This window comes from Tinamus guttatus, unplaced genomic scaffold (genome assembly GCF_059628265.1).
Source record: "Tinamus guttatus ecotype Peru unplaced genomic scaffold, ASM5962826v1 Tinamus_guttatus_pri_ptg000307l, whole genome shotgun sequence".
Classification (NCBI taxonomy): Eukaryota; Metazoa; Chordata; class Aves; order Tinamiformes; family Tinamidae; genus Tinamus; species Tinamus guttatus.
Window position 1 is genome coordinate 3,564,914 of NW_028288841.1, and position 19,630 is coordinate 3,584,543.

The 19,630-nt window shown below is 39.0% G+C and overlaps 1 protein-coding gene across 1 annotated transcript; it reads left to right on the forward strand.

The window, feature by feature from the left end:
- The first annotated feature begins 3,550 nt into the window (after positions 1-3,550).
- CEP15 (centrosomal protein 15) lies at positions 3,551-13,520 on the forward strand. Its single transcript, XM_088528283.1, has 5 exons — positions 3,551-3,652; positions 4,956-5,035; positions 5,766-5,889; positions 10,528-10,602; positions 13,346-13,520. The coding sequence occupies exons 1-5, from the start codon at positions 3,647-3,649 to the stop codon at positions 13,487-13,489; spliced, it is 429 nt and encodes a 142-aa protein (XP_088384409.1). The 5' UTR covers positions 3,551-3,646; the 3' UTR covers positions 13,490-13,520.
- Positions 13,521-19,630: the final 6,110 nt, after the last annotated feature.

Sequence of the window (19,630 nt, forward strand, 5' to 3'; positions counted from 1 at the left end):
GAGTGGACTCAAAGGTAACTAGACCAGTTCAGCACAGCGCTGGGAGGCAGCTGGAGGACTGAAATAACTGGATTCGTGTGAAAACTAGCAGGCAAAGCTGCTACACTGCCCATCGAGGGAGAAAGGCACCTCTAAAGACGATTCAGAGCAACACCAAATGTTCAGCCTCATGCTCTGAATCACTGTCAAGGGAGAACCTCTTCCCTTCCACCAATTAGGGAGGGAGCCTAGAAAAATTGGCCCTCTCATTATCTTCTATCATCTGATGTGACTCTCTAATTGGAGCCAAAAATACTTGGCTCAAAAATATTCCTGTCCCTTTGGTTCCTGCACATCCTCTGGCTCCGTGCAGTAGCAGTGTACTCGTGCTCCGTGAGGCCAGCAAGGTGTAGTACAGGCTACTAGAGCAAGTGCTGTTTGTGGCACGGAGCATCCCCATCCTGCGCACGTCAGAGCAGCGCCTGAGAACAGCGCTTCTCCACAGCCTTGTTTTCACTGGGTTTCCTGTGTTCCGTTTAGGGGAAACAGGCAACAGGAGTTGTTTGAAATGAAGCCGTAATTTACTAGCCTAACATGCTGAGACGCAATTAAATTCAAGCTAATTACTGTAAATAGTTTTTATAATTACTTGTAAAACATTCTACTACCTGTACATCTGTTAAAGTCAGATCTGTAGATCTTCTCTTCTCTTCTCTTCTCTTCTCTTCTCTTCTCTTCTCTTCTCTTCTCTTCTCTTCTCTTCTCTTCTCTTCTCTTCTCTTCTCTTCTCTTCTCTTCTCTTCTCTTCCTTTTAAGGCAAGGCATAATATTATTACTCAAGGGTCAAACTATTAGCTTGAAATCTTCAAAAAGAACAAGCTATGCCATAGAAACTCGGGATAGAAGAGACCTGTTTGGGCATGTGTTATATTCCCTTGTTTGTAATGAATTGGGTGCACCAGGAAATATCTCAGTGTTGTCTAGGTTGCCTTTCATAGCTATATCTGCTACTACCTGGTAAGACTCTTCCAGAACCTAAAAACATTTTTCCCTAAAGAAAGCAAAATTGCAGACTTGCAGCTGAATGCTCATGTTCTTAGCTTCATCCTATTTATCAGGCTTTAAAATCTCTATTTGAAATATAACGGAATAATATTTTCCTCTTCCTTATATCCTTCTACCACTTTTTTTTTTTTTTTAAGTTAGGCATGGTTTACCCTGGCCTGATCCATAGTTTTACTCTTTCTATTTCACAGGTTTTCCAGCTCTTTTTCCAGATTTGAATCAAGTGTCCCTGGTTTAGCCAACCTGTTTTGCACAGGCTGGTGGATACCCAGCAACATCAATCTTCATTTCCAGCCCCTTGCAGAAAATATGGATCTCCCATTTCCAGGTGGAAAGAAGAGAATATGGTATGGGACCTGCCAACATTAAAGTAGAGATCAACTCTCTGAATATTGGAAGGTGAGGGAAAAGCGAGGAACTAGAAGGGAATTTTTGCACTTTCTGCATTAGAAGCTTCACTGATTGTGAGGACATTTCCTTGCGTGCTTTTGTCTTTTTAATTTGTACCTTCATACAGGCCCAGGATACTGACTGAAAAGCTGTCCACTACTTCTGCTGCAGATAGGAGGAAAATGTGATGAGCAAACTGAGAAAACCAATCTAAAATGTATGCACGTTAAGAAGTTTTTGAAGTGATTTTGTACACTCCTATTATTTTCCCTTTGAAATGCTCCCGTTTTAAAATTCAAATACATAAAAGTATTCTATTTTTAAAAACTGACATATGGCACAAATTGATACCAGTAAATAGAAGCACATAAACCTAAGCTGAGCCACAGTAAATGTTAGTTAAAAATGACAAAATAAAATACTAGCTACATAAACTGCGCACAGGTGTGTAGCATATTACAAGCAAAAAACATATCTTGCAATTATAAGTCTACAGTATTTATTTCACTTGTCTGTAATTACATTTTATACATGTTTGTTTAGTAATATCAATCCAAAACATCATTTTGAGGATGTAATTAACTGCATGTTAGAACAGAATGTGTTTGACTGTTTTTGCATGTTGCAATATTTAAGTCCTCGTTAGCTGTGTTTAAGTGCCACCTAGTGTTGCAATTTACCAACTCCTCTTGTAACACCCCTTTATCCCAAGTTTTCAAAGATCGAATTGCGGGGACAAGAAAAATCTGGGGCCGGAGCATCCTCATTTCAGTGCGAACAGCAAATTCTTAATGCACATTTAGTTTTCTTTCTATGAAAACTTTAAAGCTTATATTGTCAACAAGTTGAGCAGGGAACTAGGTTAGATTGCACTTCTAATGAGAAAGAACATTAATACTGAAAAATTAAATACAGATGAAAAATACTGAATTCAAAAGCCAATGGTCATTAGCTATTGAGTGTTTCATCCACTGTCACATAAAGTATTCATTAGGAAATTATGGTTTCAATCCCATCCCTGCTGCTGCAGCACTGAGCAATCGATAGTATCTGTAGCTTGAGTCTGTCCTTGCATTCTCACTAAAAACAACTTATATCATGGCTTATGTAAACCAAACTTCAGTTTGTCTGTATGCCTTCTGAAATTACTAAAACCTACAAAAAAAAAGAGAGGATAACTACCACTAAAGACAATTGGCAGGGCTGAAAGTAGAGCATGCAAAGCGCTTACGTTTTCCATTCCAGCCTGTAACCATTAGCTTTCCACACCATTAGAAATGAGGACACTCTTATTCCCCCCCTATCACTTATTGAAAAGTCTTCAAATCACAGAGGTAACATTTTAAGTTAAGTAGTCTTTAGCCTGAATGTGGCAATAAGGAGCAGGTTGACAAGTACATTAAAGAATTCCTACTTATGTCACAGAGTGAATTCATGTAAGTTTATTGCAGAAATATAAAATCAGAGAATGATAAAAACAGAAGAGAGATAAAGACCTGAAGAATCACAAGAAAGAGGCTCTTCTGATCTACAGTAAGAAGAGCTTGTTATGGGATGCCTTAACCACTAGGATAAGAGAATGTTTTAAGAGGATGTTAAAAGGAAAATGTAGGGGATGAGCTTTTCAACTGCATTTGACTTACGGTCTTTTAAGGTTTTTGTGAAAGCAAAATATATACAGGGAAAGAAATAATAGGATGAAGCTATGCCTTTTAAAAAGCACCTTTTGATAAATATTTGCACACAAGCACTTTGAGTCAACCTCGGTAGTTCTTCCACTTTAAAAGCCTGGAGGAGACGCTGCTGTCACAGAGGACTAAATCGCACCACCCTAACTCGCAGTAACGCTTGCTGGGCCGAAGAACACGAATACGCCGCGATTCTCTCCAGATCCAGCTCGGCCTCCCCGAGGCCCGCGCGCCGCCGCCTCACGCCCCCGCCCCGCCCCCGCGGCCAACGGTCACCGCGAGCCCGCCCCCGCGGCCCGCCCTCCCGCGCTGATTGGGCCCCGCCGCCTCTCGCTCCTCCAATCCCGGCGGCTAAGGCGGATCCCGACGCGGCCTGGTTCCGCCTCCTGAGGCGAAACGGGACCAATCAGGGGCTACGACTGAGCGCTACCTTTACGGCCGTCTCCATGGCAGCGGGGGGGAGGAAGGGAGATTGACGTGGAGGTTATGGCGGGTGGTTGCCTCGCTTTTCTAAAGCAAAGAGAATGAAGGTAAAGTTTTATTATTTTTATTACTATTAATTCTTATGTTCTATTCTATACTTTCTCTGCGGCACGGAGTGGTTCCACGGAATGGCACATTCCTTGATCCCCCCCACCCTTGGCAATGGTAGGGCTAAGGGCGGCTCCGCGTGCGCCCCAGGCGGCAGGCACGTGCTCACGCCTCCCCCGACAATGGCCGCCCCTTTCCTGCCGTTTCGAGGGGGGCGTCTCGTGCCGCCGCCGCCTCCTGAGGGGAGAGGGGTGGCCCCGGCCGCCTCCCCGCGTTGGTTTGAGGCTTCCTGGACAACACACTTTCCTTTTGCCGCTGTTACCTCCTCGGAGGGCAGAGCCCAGAGGTGATGGCTCCGATTTGGGCAATGTTAGGTGGGGTCTGGCTGGGGAGAATTCTTCACAATTTGGTGAAAAACACACCCCTGGTTAAGCAAGTGTGCTTAGCCGTGCTGCATGTACAAGTAACCCGCTCCAAAGATGCCTGTGGAGCCCCTTTTGGATGGGTAAAGCACTTTATCTCTCCCATTCTTCAACATCATGAAAGTGTTGTAGCTTATTTAATTTAGCTTGATTCTGCCTATGTGGTAATAATGCAGTCACTTCTGAGACAGAGAAAGTTAACTGACTGAAAAAAATTCAAGCTTCTTGGAAGGCACTGTAGAATTTCAGTACACACGTAGAGTCTGCAGTTGATTTGTTAAAAATAGTTAAATATAAGTAAAACTGTATTAATTAAGTACTCAACAGTTGAGCTCAATAAATTTTCACTTAGTTTTTTCAAGTGCTCAGAAAATAGGAAACTGCCTTAATAACTTCAGCTATTTAGTATAATTGGATGTGTGTTTAAGCATGGATCCCTAAGAGTGGGGCCCTGCATCTGCAGAAAGTAACTACAGGTGGTTGGTGTTTTGAGTGCCATGATGTGAGGCAAAAGCACTGATGAAAATGGTACTGCACAAGTTCTGCAAGTGCATAATTTACTTGTGCAGCTCGTAAGTAACTGAGACATGAAGTTACATCAGATCTGAAACTTGTAAATCAAATTTTGGTTCCCTCAAATTATTAGCAAGGTTTTCCTAAAACTCGCTGTGTTAGTAGCACCTTTGTATTCAAAGTATAATGCAACAGTATCTATCAGAGAGTGTTAAAATTCACAAGCAGATTGTTAAGGAGGTAGCTAGCAAATTATATAAATATGATACATGTGAACTTTTAACATACGAATTTCTTTAAGATTGAAAACTAGATGTTTGTAAATGTGCTCAGAAGATTTTAATTTCACTTGATTTCCCTTTTGCAGAGTGGCAAAACTGGTGAACAGCTGAAAATGACATCGTATCTGGCCCGAGAGGTTTGCCTTGCTAGGCGACATGAAGAGATGTAAGTCCCTGTTTCAGTGCTGAGGAACCTCACAGCACTTTGTGTCGTGGTGTCATCTCCCAAGATGTGCCTGCCAGACCCGAAAAACAGTGAAACTGGGGATTTTGGAGAGCCCTGTGGTACTTGAGCTAGGGGCTGGTTCCAGGAGGTGGCACTCTTTCTTCGTGAACTGTTGGACTTATCACCCTCAACTGCCTTGTAGGGGCAGTTAGTTTGATGGGCTTTTTTAGACTTCGGGTAGTGGGATGTGCTTAATGTCTTTTATTGTTAACCTGCTATCACTCCTGAATTCCTATTTGGGGAAGATAATTGGATTCTGCCACTCTAAACTCAGTTACGGAATCGCTTCTGTGTTGCCCTGTAAACTCAGACTGTGGAGCATATACAATAATGACTCAGAAAAATCTGCTTTTCTGGTAACAAATAGTACTTGCCAGTGAGCAAGAGGAGCGCTGATCAAGTCACCCCTACCCACCCTATCTTTCCTGTTCTGGGGTATTACGTACTTCCAAGCACCTTAGCATATGAGGGCTGCTGGCTGCAACACTAGAACTCATAGGAGCTCAGCAGGTGGTGTCTGCCTGTACCTTTTCCCTCCCCCAGCACACCCACCCTGCAGCCGGCTTAATTAGCCCCCTAGTTTTGAAGAGAACGGGGTAAGGTAAAAAGGTTATTTTCTAGCTCCTGAGCAAAATGTTCTACCCACTTAGCGAAATGTTTTCTTTTGTAGACTCTCTCAGAGATCAGTGCTGCTACAGCAGATGGAGACTTATCTGGGAGACAAAAAGACTAAAAAGACATGGCAAACTCAAGCAGCTGATGCAGCTCATAAAAGGAATGCAGCACTTCTAAATGTAAGTTTCTGCAACTAGAGGAACCTCACTGAAATGTCATGGTTATGTAGCTTAGATTTTTTCCCCCCCCTAAGTGTTTGCTCTCTAGTTACTGTTTGAATTCCACTATATCCAATTCATGCTTCTGGAACTTGACACACAGTATTAAATGACAAGTCTTTATTATCTGATGGCATCACTACCTTTTTTACATGCCCTTCTTTCATGAGCCTCGTGGTGGCAGCTGCTACTATCTTTTTTTCTTTTCTCAAAGTACATGCAGAGCTGTAACACATGCCATTGCATGTCTGCTTGAGAGAACTTCAGAGTCTGACAAGGCTCAAAGAACCTTTACCCTTTGATTCAAGACAGGAGGATATGGCTGGGAATAGCGGCTGACCAATCTCTAATGCTTTTAATCCATGGTGGGAATTATTTTCCGTCTGTCGTCATGTGAAGTTTTGGAAGAACTTTTCAATTTGATATTTTTCCTTAAGGAGGTGTAGAGTGACTTTGAGACCCTTTCTTGCAAGTCTGCAAAAGCAGCGTTTGGCGTTCCTTGTTCTTCCTAAAATGTGAGACAGTTATGATAATCGCTGTACTAGATATCTGTTGTCATATTCAGGTATAATTTGTGTTTCCTGGGTAAATTCAACAGAAATTTGAGGGCTGGTAATGGAAAAAAAAATCTAGGTTTGTCTGCAGGGAACAATAAAACCTCTTTGAGGACACCTATCTTAGGCATCTGATTTTGAAGTGATTGCACTTGACCACTAAAGTCAATGCATGTCTTAAAAAAAGGTGGTCTGTTCAGGAAACAGCAGAAAACAGCACCTTTTGTAAGCACTGTCTTAAACTCTTACTTAAGGTTTTGTATAGCTTCTAATACGTTTCCTTGAAGCCATCATTTTTACTCTAGAAAATGTAAAGATTAATGTGTATTGTTAAGAAGTTTTGTCTCTAGGTTAAGCTTGGCCAAGATTAAAAGCATTCACGTTTTGGGTGTATATAAATCTGATGTGTGTCCTCACTGTATTTGTATAGAAGCCGTTTAGGGAACAGCGGAGAAGACAGAACAGTTGATTAGAGGTGCCTTCTTAATCGTTATGTGGCATAGAAGATTTCTCCAACTTGAACTCCTGGAAATTGTATACAAGTATAGTTGTTTACTGGGAGATTAGAGAGGAGTGGGGGCCTGTTTACTTATTTTTTTTTCCGTAGTTTGTGCTCTACTCATTTAGTAATTTCACGTATTATGACTCACACTTTTCCATATTCCTTTTTCAAAATTATACTAAAATTGTATTTCATAAATACGCATTTTATAAATAATATGTATTTTATAAAGTGTATTTTATAGATGCATTCTAAGTTAACACAGGCAAATTTAATAAATGCAGGATAGAGTCCTGCATGCTGAAAGCTTCTTGTATTGGGAATGTTAACAATAGCTCAGACATATACAGAGAGTGTAAATATTTTTGCAGTTACACAGATATTTGCCATCTACTGTCACATCCTCAAAATTGTTCTTTTCAAGTGTCAAAAATGTTGGTGTTTGTAGAAAAAAACCAAAAACATATGTATCAAAACAAATTCTGTTGCAGGATAAAGCAGCATAAATCAGTTTAAATCTATTAATTTTATACTAGTTTTAACAGGCAGGCACTCCTGCAGATGCTTTCTGATAGCAGAATAAAGCAGGGAAAAAAATCTTTGTGGAATAATATATGAGAAGCATGAAAACAAGACTGATTAATGTGCCAGCTTCAGAATATTGTTACTGATACCAGACACTGTACATTTCACAGTTACCATGTGGAGAGTTGTTGATTTGGCCTACTCAAAAATACATGGACATGATGAAGTGTTATTTTTTTATTTGCATTTCTGTTTTCCAGCATTTAAGCAAAATCAGTTGATTTCAGTATGTGCTTGTAGAAAAAGACATTTATTTTATCTGTTATAGTTGGTGTTTATGCAAAGCTTTTTTGGGGAGTATTTTCAAATCGATAGGAAGACAGGAAACACACTTTTAAAAATTGAAATTATAGCATTATAAGAAGCACTTACTCCACATTTTCATAAAATTATGAGAGTATTTTCCATGATATTTTTAGTGAAATATTGCAGATTAGAGAAAGCTGTTTTTAAAAGAATATATTATTTGGCAGTTATATAATGTTCTGACCATGAAACAAGAATTAGCTTGGTATGTGCAATCTAATTTGGTGAATTTGCTCATAATAATTCTTGTATCTTGTGCAACAGCTTATAACAGACATAGAATATAAAGAATATGGTATATAGTTCTTTAGTATTTGCTAGTTAATTCAGACCAGATCTGCTTCCCTTTATACGGATGTAATTCTAAAAGAAGGGCTTTGCCAAACTGATAGCAATGTAAGTGACAGTTGAATTTGGTCCCCAATAAGTGATGCATGTGTCCTGAATTCCGTTTTACCTCTGGTAAAGGATCTTGAATTGTTTCTCTTCTTGAACTTGTAGTTTTAGAGGAAGTGATACTTTTATTTTTCAATACTGTGACATATTAGCTTTATTGGTTTATTTACTTATTTATTTTTCTGAAGAAGTTTACACTGGTGACACTTATTTCTATATAGACGACAGGATTTTTTTTCCTAAAGTTAAGTAGTTGTATAGACATGCAAGAGGTGCCATCTAACCTTTCAGCAGCTTCAGTTATTTTCTAAAGCATACTGCACCTTCCAGCTAAAATTTCTTTCACTGTCTGTCATTAAATCAGTATTCTGAATGACAATAGACTGCACAACATAAAAACCAGAGTGAGCAACAAAAAGACACATCCAATATCTAGGCTATGCCAAAGTGACCTTCTCTGCTAAACATATATGCACAACTGCTGTCTCTTCTTGCCCAAAAGACATTCATTTCCTGTCATCGTAAACATCCCAGTGACTTGAGTGAGTATATACTGTGAAAATTCCTACAGGAATTAGGAAAAAGGAGTCAGGAAAGTGGAATATCCCATGAAAGAAAATGGGAGAAACATTAGTGATTGATCCCTCATTTTCTGTATGGTGATATCTTCTCCAAATTCGTTCTGAACCATACTGATGATGAGCTTCATGTGGTGCTATTTATGGCATATCTGTTCTAAAGACATATGCAGAAAACTTTGTTGCTTAGTCTGTTGTTGTCTGCATTATGTCCTCTGTTACTTTGACATTGTGTCTTCAAATGGCTTCAATTTTTGCTCTTATTCTCCCCAGAACTTATCCCTTGTGACTTTTTTTTCTTCTTTCTTCTTAAATAGGCAACCACTTGCTGCTTCCTGGGATCTGGATAAATCTGAGAATTAGTTGGCTCTTTCTCCTACAACACTATGCATTTTACTGCAGAAAAGGGAGAAATGTTTTTTCTTAGATAAAGTTTGTAATTATGTGCAAGAGAATAGTCATACTGTAAAAGAAATTAATGGATAGTTAAAATGAACGTGGTAGTCTGTGTGAACCAATGGTATCTCTATTGGAGTTGAATCTCCAGCTAATAGTTAGGCTGGGTTCTGCTTTTATTAATCATACTCTACTAATTTTGAGCTGTATTTTTTGAACTGAAGTTGAGCTGAGCGTTGCTTACTTATCGATGTGTGTTCAGATTGGCTATTATTCAATACGAGTAATCATGTTTGGTCTCTCTTGTGGATATGCTCCTACAGAATCTCACTCTTCAGCAGCAGTGGTGGTGAATATTTGGGAAGTCCCTTTGGGGAATTTCCTCTCTCATTTAGTTTTTCTGTTGTACTCTTCACACCCGCTCTCTGCTCCCAACTCTGCCATCTGCTATACTTTCTTTCCCCCTCCACTCTGTTCAGCTTTGGCTTCTTCACACCCCACTCCCACGTCCCTTTCTGTCTCTCTTCATCTGCCCACCACTCAATCTCTTCAATGTTTGGGTATGGAACTAAGCCCACAAGAATGGGTCAGAACTTTAAAGCGGGGGGGCAGCTGATTTGGGGAGATGTTTTGGTTTGGCTTTTTTTTGTTCATTTGTTTTGGGAAGGGGAAAAAAAAAAAAGAGTGTATTTAGGCCTCTGTGCCTCCAGCATATATCTACATATCTACTGGACAAGTAGAACCCAAATACTGATTTCTATAAGAAAGCTATGTGAGATGCATTGTCATCCAAGTTTGTCTGGTGAACAGCTTGCTGCAGCTCTACATTTTTGTGCACATGTTATGCATGCATATTAGCAAGTCATCTTTGTCTTGAGGAGTAAAGATCTTGCACATAATTTGCCTAGTTACTTTACAGTTACAGTATCTAGAATACATACTTCAGTTTGCATGCAGCACAGAGAAAACCATTCTATTCCCCCCACCTTATTTTCATAAATCATAGAGAGCAGAGTCTGAATGTAATTTACCCTAGTGCCCACAGAGGATAGTGTTGTGTTGCAGCAGCAGTATTACATGACAATGAAATTTATTCTTACATCAAAAATATACACAAAACATCTCTAGAAACAGTAGCATATTACTAAACAGAAAGATGCAAACTTCCAGTGTTACTATTCGAATGCTTTTTAGGCCTACTGAATTCATTTAAATACCTTGATGCGACTGTGTATTTTCCTTTTCTTATTGCTTATGTTTGTTTTTATATTGTGTGTTTTAGGATATAGAAGCAGCAGAAAAAAAGCTGCAGGAAAGAGTGTATTTACTTCCACATCCTGATACTGTTAAGTTAGAAGTAAGTCCTAGAACTCTATCTTTTCATTTACTGTTTACCAAATATTTTGCTTTTTTTTCCCTTGAAGCATGTTCTTAAAGTGAAAATAATTGATTTTAAAATCCAGTGACTGGTATAGCCAAAGGCTTATGTACTGCAAGCTGAACCTAAATTCTGGGGCAAGGTCCCTAGATTCTGGAGCACTCAGGTGGAAATATTTAGCAGCTTTCAAATCTATACCAACTTCTATTTAAAAATAGAATAAAATATAAAAATATTGTAAAAAAATCAAGATTACTGGGCTTGTTCTTCCATGGCCATTTGGTTTATTTTGTATGGCCATCCTCTTTGAAGTTTGCCATAGATTGTCATCTCTGCATTTCAGAGTCAACGGTTTATCAGTATGAATGGAGAAGTTCTCACTTCTCAGAGTTCTTTTATCAGGTTGTATGGGAACTTGGGAAAAGTACTGCTACAGCAGTAGCACTTGATTTACTTCTCAACCCGTGCTTTCTAAAGCATTATTTAAAGATACAATTTTTGTACAAGTTAGGTTGGGAATTAAGGATTGTCCTAGTACAACACACCCTACAGTCCCAATCTCAGCACTGTTGTCCAAAGATATTTGGAGATAAATGAATGATGAATACAGGAAAAAAAAAAAAAAAAAAAAAAAAACGAAAGAGAAAAGGAAAAAGAAAAAGGCAGTTGTAGGAGCAGGAATTGGGCTACAGTAGTCTTGTTTTCATGGGTAAAGCAGTGTCCCATGCTGGTCTGGGCGTTAGGGTGATGCCAAAGGAGGAGAAAGATATGGGATTCAGCCTTGCCAAGCTGTGAAGAGAGAGGTGCTGCACATTACTTCCATACCTACAGAGCAAATGTCCTAATCCTTAGGCTGTTACTTACATGAAAGGCATCACTTTTTTAGTTACTGTTAAAAGATTTTGGCCACGATTACATTTTTAAGTAGCCTATTCCTATCTGTGACAGAATGCTTGCTGAGAATGCCAATTCAGTGGGTTTATAGAGGTTTTTTTAGGCAAAAGGGTACATTTTTTTCTAGATACCCATACATCTTGGATGATACTGAGAAGTATGCCAAGCTACGAAGGTTGAATCTATTTTCACTGTGTTAAGAAGTAGAGTTTTAGGCTCCTGGAATGCTTTGAAGATACCTTGAGAGTTTTTTGGATCAGTTTTGGACTTAGGAATTTTGATTCTTTTCTCTGTCCTGTGTTACATGTCTAAACTGCTTAAGGGATGTAGACTGAAGTCCATACAAACTGGAGAATATGGAGCAAGTGCTTGTAGGTGGAGACCTGTTAGACCCTGCAGCAGTAGTGGAGTTTTAGAGAGAATGGAGTTACTATTTGAAGATCCTATTTCAGGCTTTTTTATATTTTTAAGAGAGTACTGTAAATAGTGGAAGAAGAAAAATGTTCCTTCATGGTACAAAATTCTTGTGCATACTTTGTTCCAAAACACTTCTGAGCATATTTCACTCAACCCTGTATGTATCTGTATTAATATAGTTTGAAAGTTAAGCCTATAATGGATCCCCAGCTTGCTAAGTCAGAGTAGTTTTGTATGACAGCACATATGCTTGTCAAAAAAGATTCTTTGAGTAAATCTGTTGAAGAAAATATTTTTGTAAAACTGTAAGAGCCATAGATATATCTGAGTTACAAGTGAGGATCAAAATGCTTAGCCAGGAATCTTATACTCTCGGATGAAATGTTCAGTTTGTGATATGCTTCTGTATTATGTACTTAAAACAAGTATACAAAAAAACCTTAATGCATATGTAATGCTACAACTGTACAACTGAAGTTTCCTGCTACAAAAATGTTTTGTTTTGTTATTTTCTGAATAAATGCTTTATTTTCCCCAATATCTAAAGATATTTAGGCTGCTGGATGGATTTAACTGTTGGTTTAATCCAGCTCTCTGTCACAGCATTTTGTGGAAGAAAAAAAAATACATGAGTATCTGTTTCTCAAAGTCCTATGAAAAATGTTATCCTCAAAATACTAGCACAAAAATGATGACTAGCTGTCCATTCTACAGATAAAACAGAAGTTAAATCTATTGCTCAAAGATATGGAGCAATCAAGAGAAAGGATTAGGTAGCCCAGAATGTATTTCTTAGACCATGAGGTAAGTTTATAGATAGGTTTGGGTCTTCTTTTTTTTTGACCCTTCCTGACACCAAAATTAAAATCAATTATTTTGTCAGCAATAAAAGGAAAAAAAAAAAAAAAAGGAAGGAAAAAAAAAAGACTTGTAAAATGTCACAAATGTTTTGAACCGTATTAATGCTTTTCTAGGAAAAAAAATACAAAACATTTTTAAACATTAAGCAAACTATTTTTTTTCATTGCAAAATTAAATTCCACTGAAGGAAGTGTGTTTTTTTTTTTGTTTGTTTGTTTGGTTGGTTGGTTTTTTTTAAGTATAAAGGCTGGTTTGGGAAAATTTTATCATTATAAACTATCCTGTTAAAGGCACTGTCTAACGAATCTGTTGCTTACCACAAGAGGGCACATTCAGTCACTTCACAGCATAGAATGAAATGCTTCCAGTCTGCTTTTCTGTAAGATATGAGAGATTTGAAATTTCTTATGCAAGTGCTTAGATCTTTTCTGAATTGCTTCACTCATAAAGCAAGATTAATAACACATTACATAACTGTATTGTTCTGATAACAAGCTGATGAGAATTTTGAAATTAAATTTAAAATGATTTTTTTTTTGTGCTTTCTCAGACTCTTTACTGGGCGTCAGTAGAAGAATCTCTTCCCAAGTGGGAACATTTTCTTTTAGGAAGAGCAGAGTCTCCTATTGGTTTTAAGAAAATGAAATCTACAAAACAGAACATAAGCTCCCCAGAAGAAGAGTCACAAAAATAAACATTCTGGGTTTGTTTCCTCTTTTCTGACTTAAGCAAGCCATATCATGCAAATCAGGCAACAGAATATCATGTTGTTAAATTGTAATGTAAATCATTAAATGAAAATTATCCATACTAGATAGTTTGCTTTCACTCTGGTTCAAACGGGCTTTTAGGATCAGAAGTGGAGTTCTGGTGCATGGCAACCCAACAAGGCAATTGCTTCTTCAGTATGAGAAGAGTTTCAGGGGTTTCTTTTTTGAATCTTCTGCTTTTACATGTTAGTAGATTCATGTGCTCTCTTTCCTCGTTGTCATGAATGCTGCAAATGTCTTTGTGGATGAGGGAGAAGGGAAGAATTTATCCTTAACAGGAAAGGCAAGCAGATTACATCAGACAGAGTAGCTTTGTCTTAGAACTGAGAACCTGTGCACGAACCTTAGTGATAGCAGCAATACAATAAGCACCTCGAATGTCCACCTCTTGCTTTCCCTGATTTGTCATTGCTACTTGCTTTGCTTCTACCCTTTGCTCCAGGAACTACTGCTGCCTTTCCCCGCCGTGCTGCCTGCTTTGTATTTCCTGTCTAATGGACTGGAAAAGACAAAAAAAAAGTAAACAAGTCTCTAGGGTTTTTCTTTTTTTTTCTTTTTTATTTCTTTTAGGCTGTCCTTAGTGCTGTATTCTTTATGTTGACAAAACTAAGTGAAATCTTTTGCTTAACACTTTGTGCAAGTCGTTTGTTCCTTCTACTACTCTAGTACTTACTGCTTTTGAAAATAACAGTTCAGTAGAATATCTTTCCCAGTGTGTGACTTGGCCTTAAATTTCACCCTTCTAAAGCAAGGAAAACATAGAAAGCAATCTTTTTATTTATTTATTTTTAATTAAGAACATGATATTAGGATTTGATTGATGAAAGATATTACAATTAAATGGCATGTATGACATCATTCTTCCACCCCTCTGACCTAGAAGAGAAAAAATGTGGCTCTGCTAACACCTGAGAATATGAAAACGTAATAAGTACTGATTTTGCTGAGCCATTAGAGAAATGGTGCGTGCACATCTGTGTTACAAAATAATTTGTATAACTATGTAGTAGGGATGTTTTAACTCTTTTTATTGAAACTGGTGCTTTTTAGCACATTTCTTGTAAATGCCCTGATTGCTTTGGCGCTAACTCCTGCAAAATGTTTTGTTTGAAAGGGCGGTTTGAGAATTGTGCATTGCGAAGTGTGTATTTAATTAATTATCCTAATTTAATTCTTTGTCGAGAACTGTTGAGAGAGTTCGTAGTCCAGGTAGAATTAGGCAAACAATTTACACCTGGAAGTTATAGGAGGACTAGATAATCTTGAAGAAGCAGCATCTGCAGAGACTATTCTCTCTAAAATCAAACACTGGGTTTGTCTGGATTAAAATTAGCTGAAAATTCTCTGGCATGAAAAACAAACGAACAAAATAAAACAAAGCACTTCAGCTGCAATTACAAATTGTTTTATGTTTTCAAGGGGAAAGTGAAGAGTTCATTTGAAACTTTTTTTTCTATTGAAGTGTCCATTAAACTGATAAGTTTTAACAGAAACTGCCATCTTAGAAATATCCTGTTGAGTGGGTGTTGGTGTTTGTAACAATAACGTTGTTTTCATAATATGTGATGGCAGATTAGCACGCTTCTCTGCAGTGTTGTTAACAGTTGTAATTAAGGAATAAACAGTAAAGGGTGTCAGTCCGATGACAATTTCATCTATAGTGTCACAATACAAAATGTCACAAAATATTAGAACTGTTACATAACTACAAAAAATATCAAATTAGGCTTTCATTTTACAGGCAGAGATCTTAAAAAAAAATGGCATAGAGAGACTATTGCGTTTTTATACCTACTCACTGTTCTGTCACAAAGACAAGTTGGTAATATTTTCTTCTGTAAGATCACAATGTGCTGTTCAGTCTGGTTTAGCAGGAATGTGTGTGTGTGTGTTTTAGAATTACAGCGCTCCAAATTAAAAAAAAAAGACAAATAATTGGAAACAGTTGAAAATGTAAGGGAAAAGCTATTACACAGGAAGACACTAAGGAAATTAAAGGACCAAAATGGAGGGATGGGTGAGCAGTTAGTTGCTTACAAAGATGGATTCATCCTGGTCTTTGCATCCTAAGGAAAATCTGGGCCCTTAAGTACTTTGTGTGTGTGAATAGTCTGGGTCTTTAGCTCCTTGGACTCCACCTAAACACCAGGACCCAGCGCTGGTGCTCCCATCTCCGTCCTTGGAATTTCCTCTGGAGGGAAAGCCGGGTGTGTGGACTGTAAAGGGGTGGCAGCTGGATGGATCGAGGGTTTTGTAGGATGCACCCGCAGTTCTAATGTTGGGTTTTTTTTTTTTTTTCACTGCGAAAAGATAAGAACACTTCCCTTGTTCATAAACATGCATTGAGCATAGCTATACTAAATATTATTAGGTGCTCTGTTATAGTGTTTGCAAGTTTTACGGTAAAATGGACAAAAATGCTGAGGACTAAGACCTCAGAGGTGAAAGAAGGAAATTCTTTCTCAAAGAAGGAAATTTTATGGAACCTGGGGCATAGCTTTAGAGTAAGAGGACAGCTAGTGCATGAATACATATATATATATACATGTGTGTATATATATATATATATATATATATATATATATATAGGAATATGCCGTCTGTTCTTTTCCCCCTCCCCCCCCCCAAAAAAAGGAGGTGCTGGGAGTGATCTAGGTGATCACTTGCAGAAAGACAAGGGCCTTTAGACTGACCTGTGGTCTGATATGAATAAATGCAATTGCATGTGAGGGTGACACAGCAGAGCAGCTGGGCAGGGAGGCGCAGAGCAGGCCAGTGCAGTGGGGAGCCGCGTGGCTTGTGGGGTGTCCCCAGACACCCCGGCGTCGAGCAGGGGCAGGAGTCATGCGTGGGGTGTCCCCTAGCACTCTAGCCCTGCCCTTGCAAGCGCTCAGGTTTTGTCAAGCTTGACTTAGCTCACATCTTGCTTGTTCTTAGATACAGGTACCATGTACTCAGGTTCTTTAAACTGAAGGATGTTTAAAAACAAAACAAAGACCAAAAAAGCACAAAAACATACACACAAAAAAAAATCAAAACTGATGATACCGATGTAATCGAATTGTGGGTTTAAATGAGACTCAGAATAGCAACACTTTATCGAATCAAGGCTGTTTTTTCAAGCATATTGATTCTACATAGTTTTCCCCCCAGACATTTTACTTTTTTTAAGCTTATGTAGATTCCTACCTTCTTTTTTTCTTCTTCACTCAGAACATAACCTGTTACGCTGCGCTCTCGACTAACTACTTGCCCTTTTGTGCTACTATGTATGTATAAATAAGCTGCAGTTGTGCTAAGAGCCTATTGCCTCCCTTCTCTGGTGGGTGGGGAAAAGCAATTGGGAAGACCAGTACGGTTAACAAATACTTTTTTTTTTTTTTTTTTTTTGCCTGTTTGTAAGTTAATATTTGAGTATTTTATAAGAAATGCTAAATCGCCCTCGTGTCAGTTCATGTGCATACGAGTAACCCATGTAGCAGCCTAGGAGCACAGCCTGCTCACCCATCCTGTCCCTTCCAGCATCTCGATGCTGAGATTTTTACTTTCTCAGTTATTCTGGCTGTGGGGGTAGGAGCAGAAGGCATGCTAGTTTTGCCTAGGATAAGGAATTCTTCCTCCAAAAAAAAATCTTTCTCAAGCCTACTAACTTCATTTGAGTTCTGAAATAACAAAAGGGTTTAGAGCGCTCCTTAAATTTAACATTTATTACAATATCGTCTTGATCGTATTTATTCAGGGTCATCTTTTCCTAAAAGTCGGGTGTTTGATTTTAATTTGAGTTTATAGTTCTTTATTTCTGCTTTTTTTAATCACACAATGCAGCTGGGGATGTAGATTTCGAAGTAAAGCTCAGTTTGAGCTGGTGAGTACTGAAAAATAAGAAAACAGAATTTGAAATAGGAAATAGTTTTAGAGGTTACTTCTGAAAGCACCGTTTACTCCACAATGGTAATTTTCGTTATATCTTAACAGTTTAGACCAGGTACAACTTTACCTTAAATATCACCCCAAGCTGTTTTACCGTATTTGTCAAAGTTTTACTTTATTACTGTCATATGGTTTACTCAATTGCTATAATCAATTGGTATAATATGTTGCAGTCAAATAAAGCTTTGAGCCTGTATTCGTTGACTCGTGGGTTTCAGTGCTATATTGCATGTACAAATTAAATGTAAACTGTGGCTGCTGCTGCCAAGTGAGTGTGTGGGCAACGAGTCCAGCGGCGATAAAAACCAGAACTTCGCTTAGGTACGTTTATTCTCGTTAGTTCTTATCTAGCACTGATCTAAAATACTAATATACTGAGTGAAGATCAGAAATCCTGCTTAACTGCTGAAAAATCCAACCTTCGCGAATCCCAGGTGGATTGTTTACCCGCTTCCCTTTGCTTGACAATAATTCCATGCTAAATTACTCGTGATGTGTGCCTGTTTATCTTATTAATAAGATATGGATAGTGATCCTTAGCCCTTGTAGAAGGGAGAAATGAAAAGGGTGGAAAAGGGTGATTTATTTCGATAATCTGCTATTCCCTTTAAATTTAGCTGAGACTGCTCTTGAAAATGCCGTAAATTCTACCTGCTTTCTATACAGCCTTCCATCTTTTTAAGTTGTTTTCCGTGTTTTGTCATTGATACATGCACGTAGGAAGTACGATCACTCCTTCCCGTAAGTCTTATCAGTCGTGATGATGATGATCTTAAAAATAAACGTGTGGTGTCCTGACTCCCAGTCGTATCACCTACCAGAAAGCCCTAATAGGCTGCAGAACAGTGTGAGACACTATTTACATCACACTTTTGAAACAGATTCAAGCAGAGACAGCTGCCTTAAGATCATTTTACAAATATATTGCAAATTAATCAAGAAAAAAAAAAAAGTAAAAATTGCTGTCGTTTAAGTAAGTTACTCTCCTTGGCCAGTGCGTAGTGGAAAGTCGCAATAAATTAGTACTTGTCGCCCAGGGCTGTTGGAAAACGAAATTTTCGTTTTCATACTTGCGTTTCCTTTACCTATTTAGTTTGGGCGTCTTTTTTTTTTCTCCTCTTTCCTGGATAGGTTATCTGAAAGGATAGAATTGCTCAAAGGGCAAAAATAAAAAAAGGAGCATTTTCCAGCCACTTTCCTCTTTGACAGTAAGATCGCGCTGAGCGCGGGGTAAACCTAAAGGGGAGGGCAGGAAAGGGGCCCTCGACCGTTTCAGAGGTGTCTGTGCGTCGTCAGGAGCGGTGGGATAACAAGTAAACTGCAACCGGTTATGTATTCTTCGTCATTTAAGGTGTTCTTCATCACTTTACGTGTTCTTCATCCCTTAGGAAGCGATAACTTCGCTGCTTGTTTCCTTATTTGAGAGCATTTGTAATAATAACCGTGACAATGGAAAATACGTCCATAAATCCATACGAGGGAAAAAAAAAAAAAAAAAAAAGGTTTTGCGCCTGAATGAAACCGTCACTTTTCCTGCACGCAGACGGTATTTAGAATAAGTTTAAACAATTTCATCCGCTTTCTAGGATTTCTCGGGCATTTCTTTTCGTTAACCTTCCGGGGGGCACTTGGCTCTTCCCTCCTATCCCCAGCTCCCTGTGACTGAATCCATCCAGCGTTCGGCTACCTCCCTTCGTGCACGTACTGAATCCGAAGGAAAAGGCTGATTATAAACCAGAAAGTTCCTATTTATGTGGGGCCGAGGGAGGCTCCGCTCGCCCCGGGGAGAGGTGTGAGGGAAGCGAGTTGCGAGCTGCGCCCGCCGACCTATAAGCGTGTGCGTGTGTGTGTATATATGTGTATATACATATATATATATATTCTTTAGACTAGGACGCTTCTAACGTTTCTTAGAAGGTCGCATTTCCTGCAAGCTCGGGAGGCAGCAAAGGACGCGGTTTTTGTTCGGTTTTGCCTCGTTCCGGGCTTATGAACTCTCTCCTGAGCTCTAGGATAGGCCCTTCCTTTCCCTGCCCTCCCCGTTCTCCTTTATTTTGCGCGGTGGGGAGGAAATGCCCCTCCGGGACAGCCGGGCTCTTCCCGTAGCAGGACACGCGATTGCCGGGGTGGTTTCC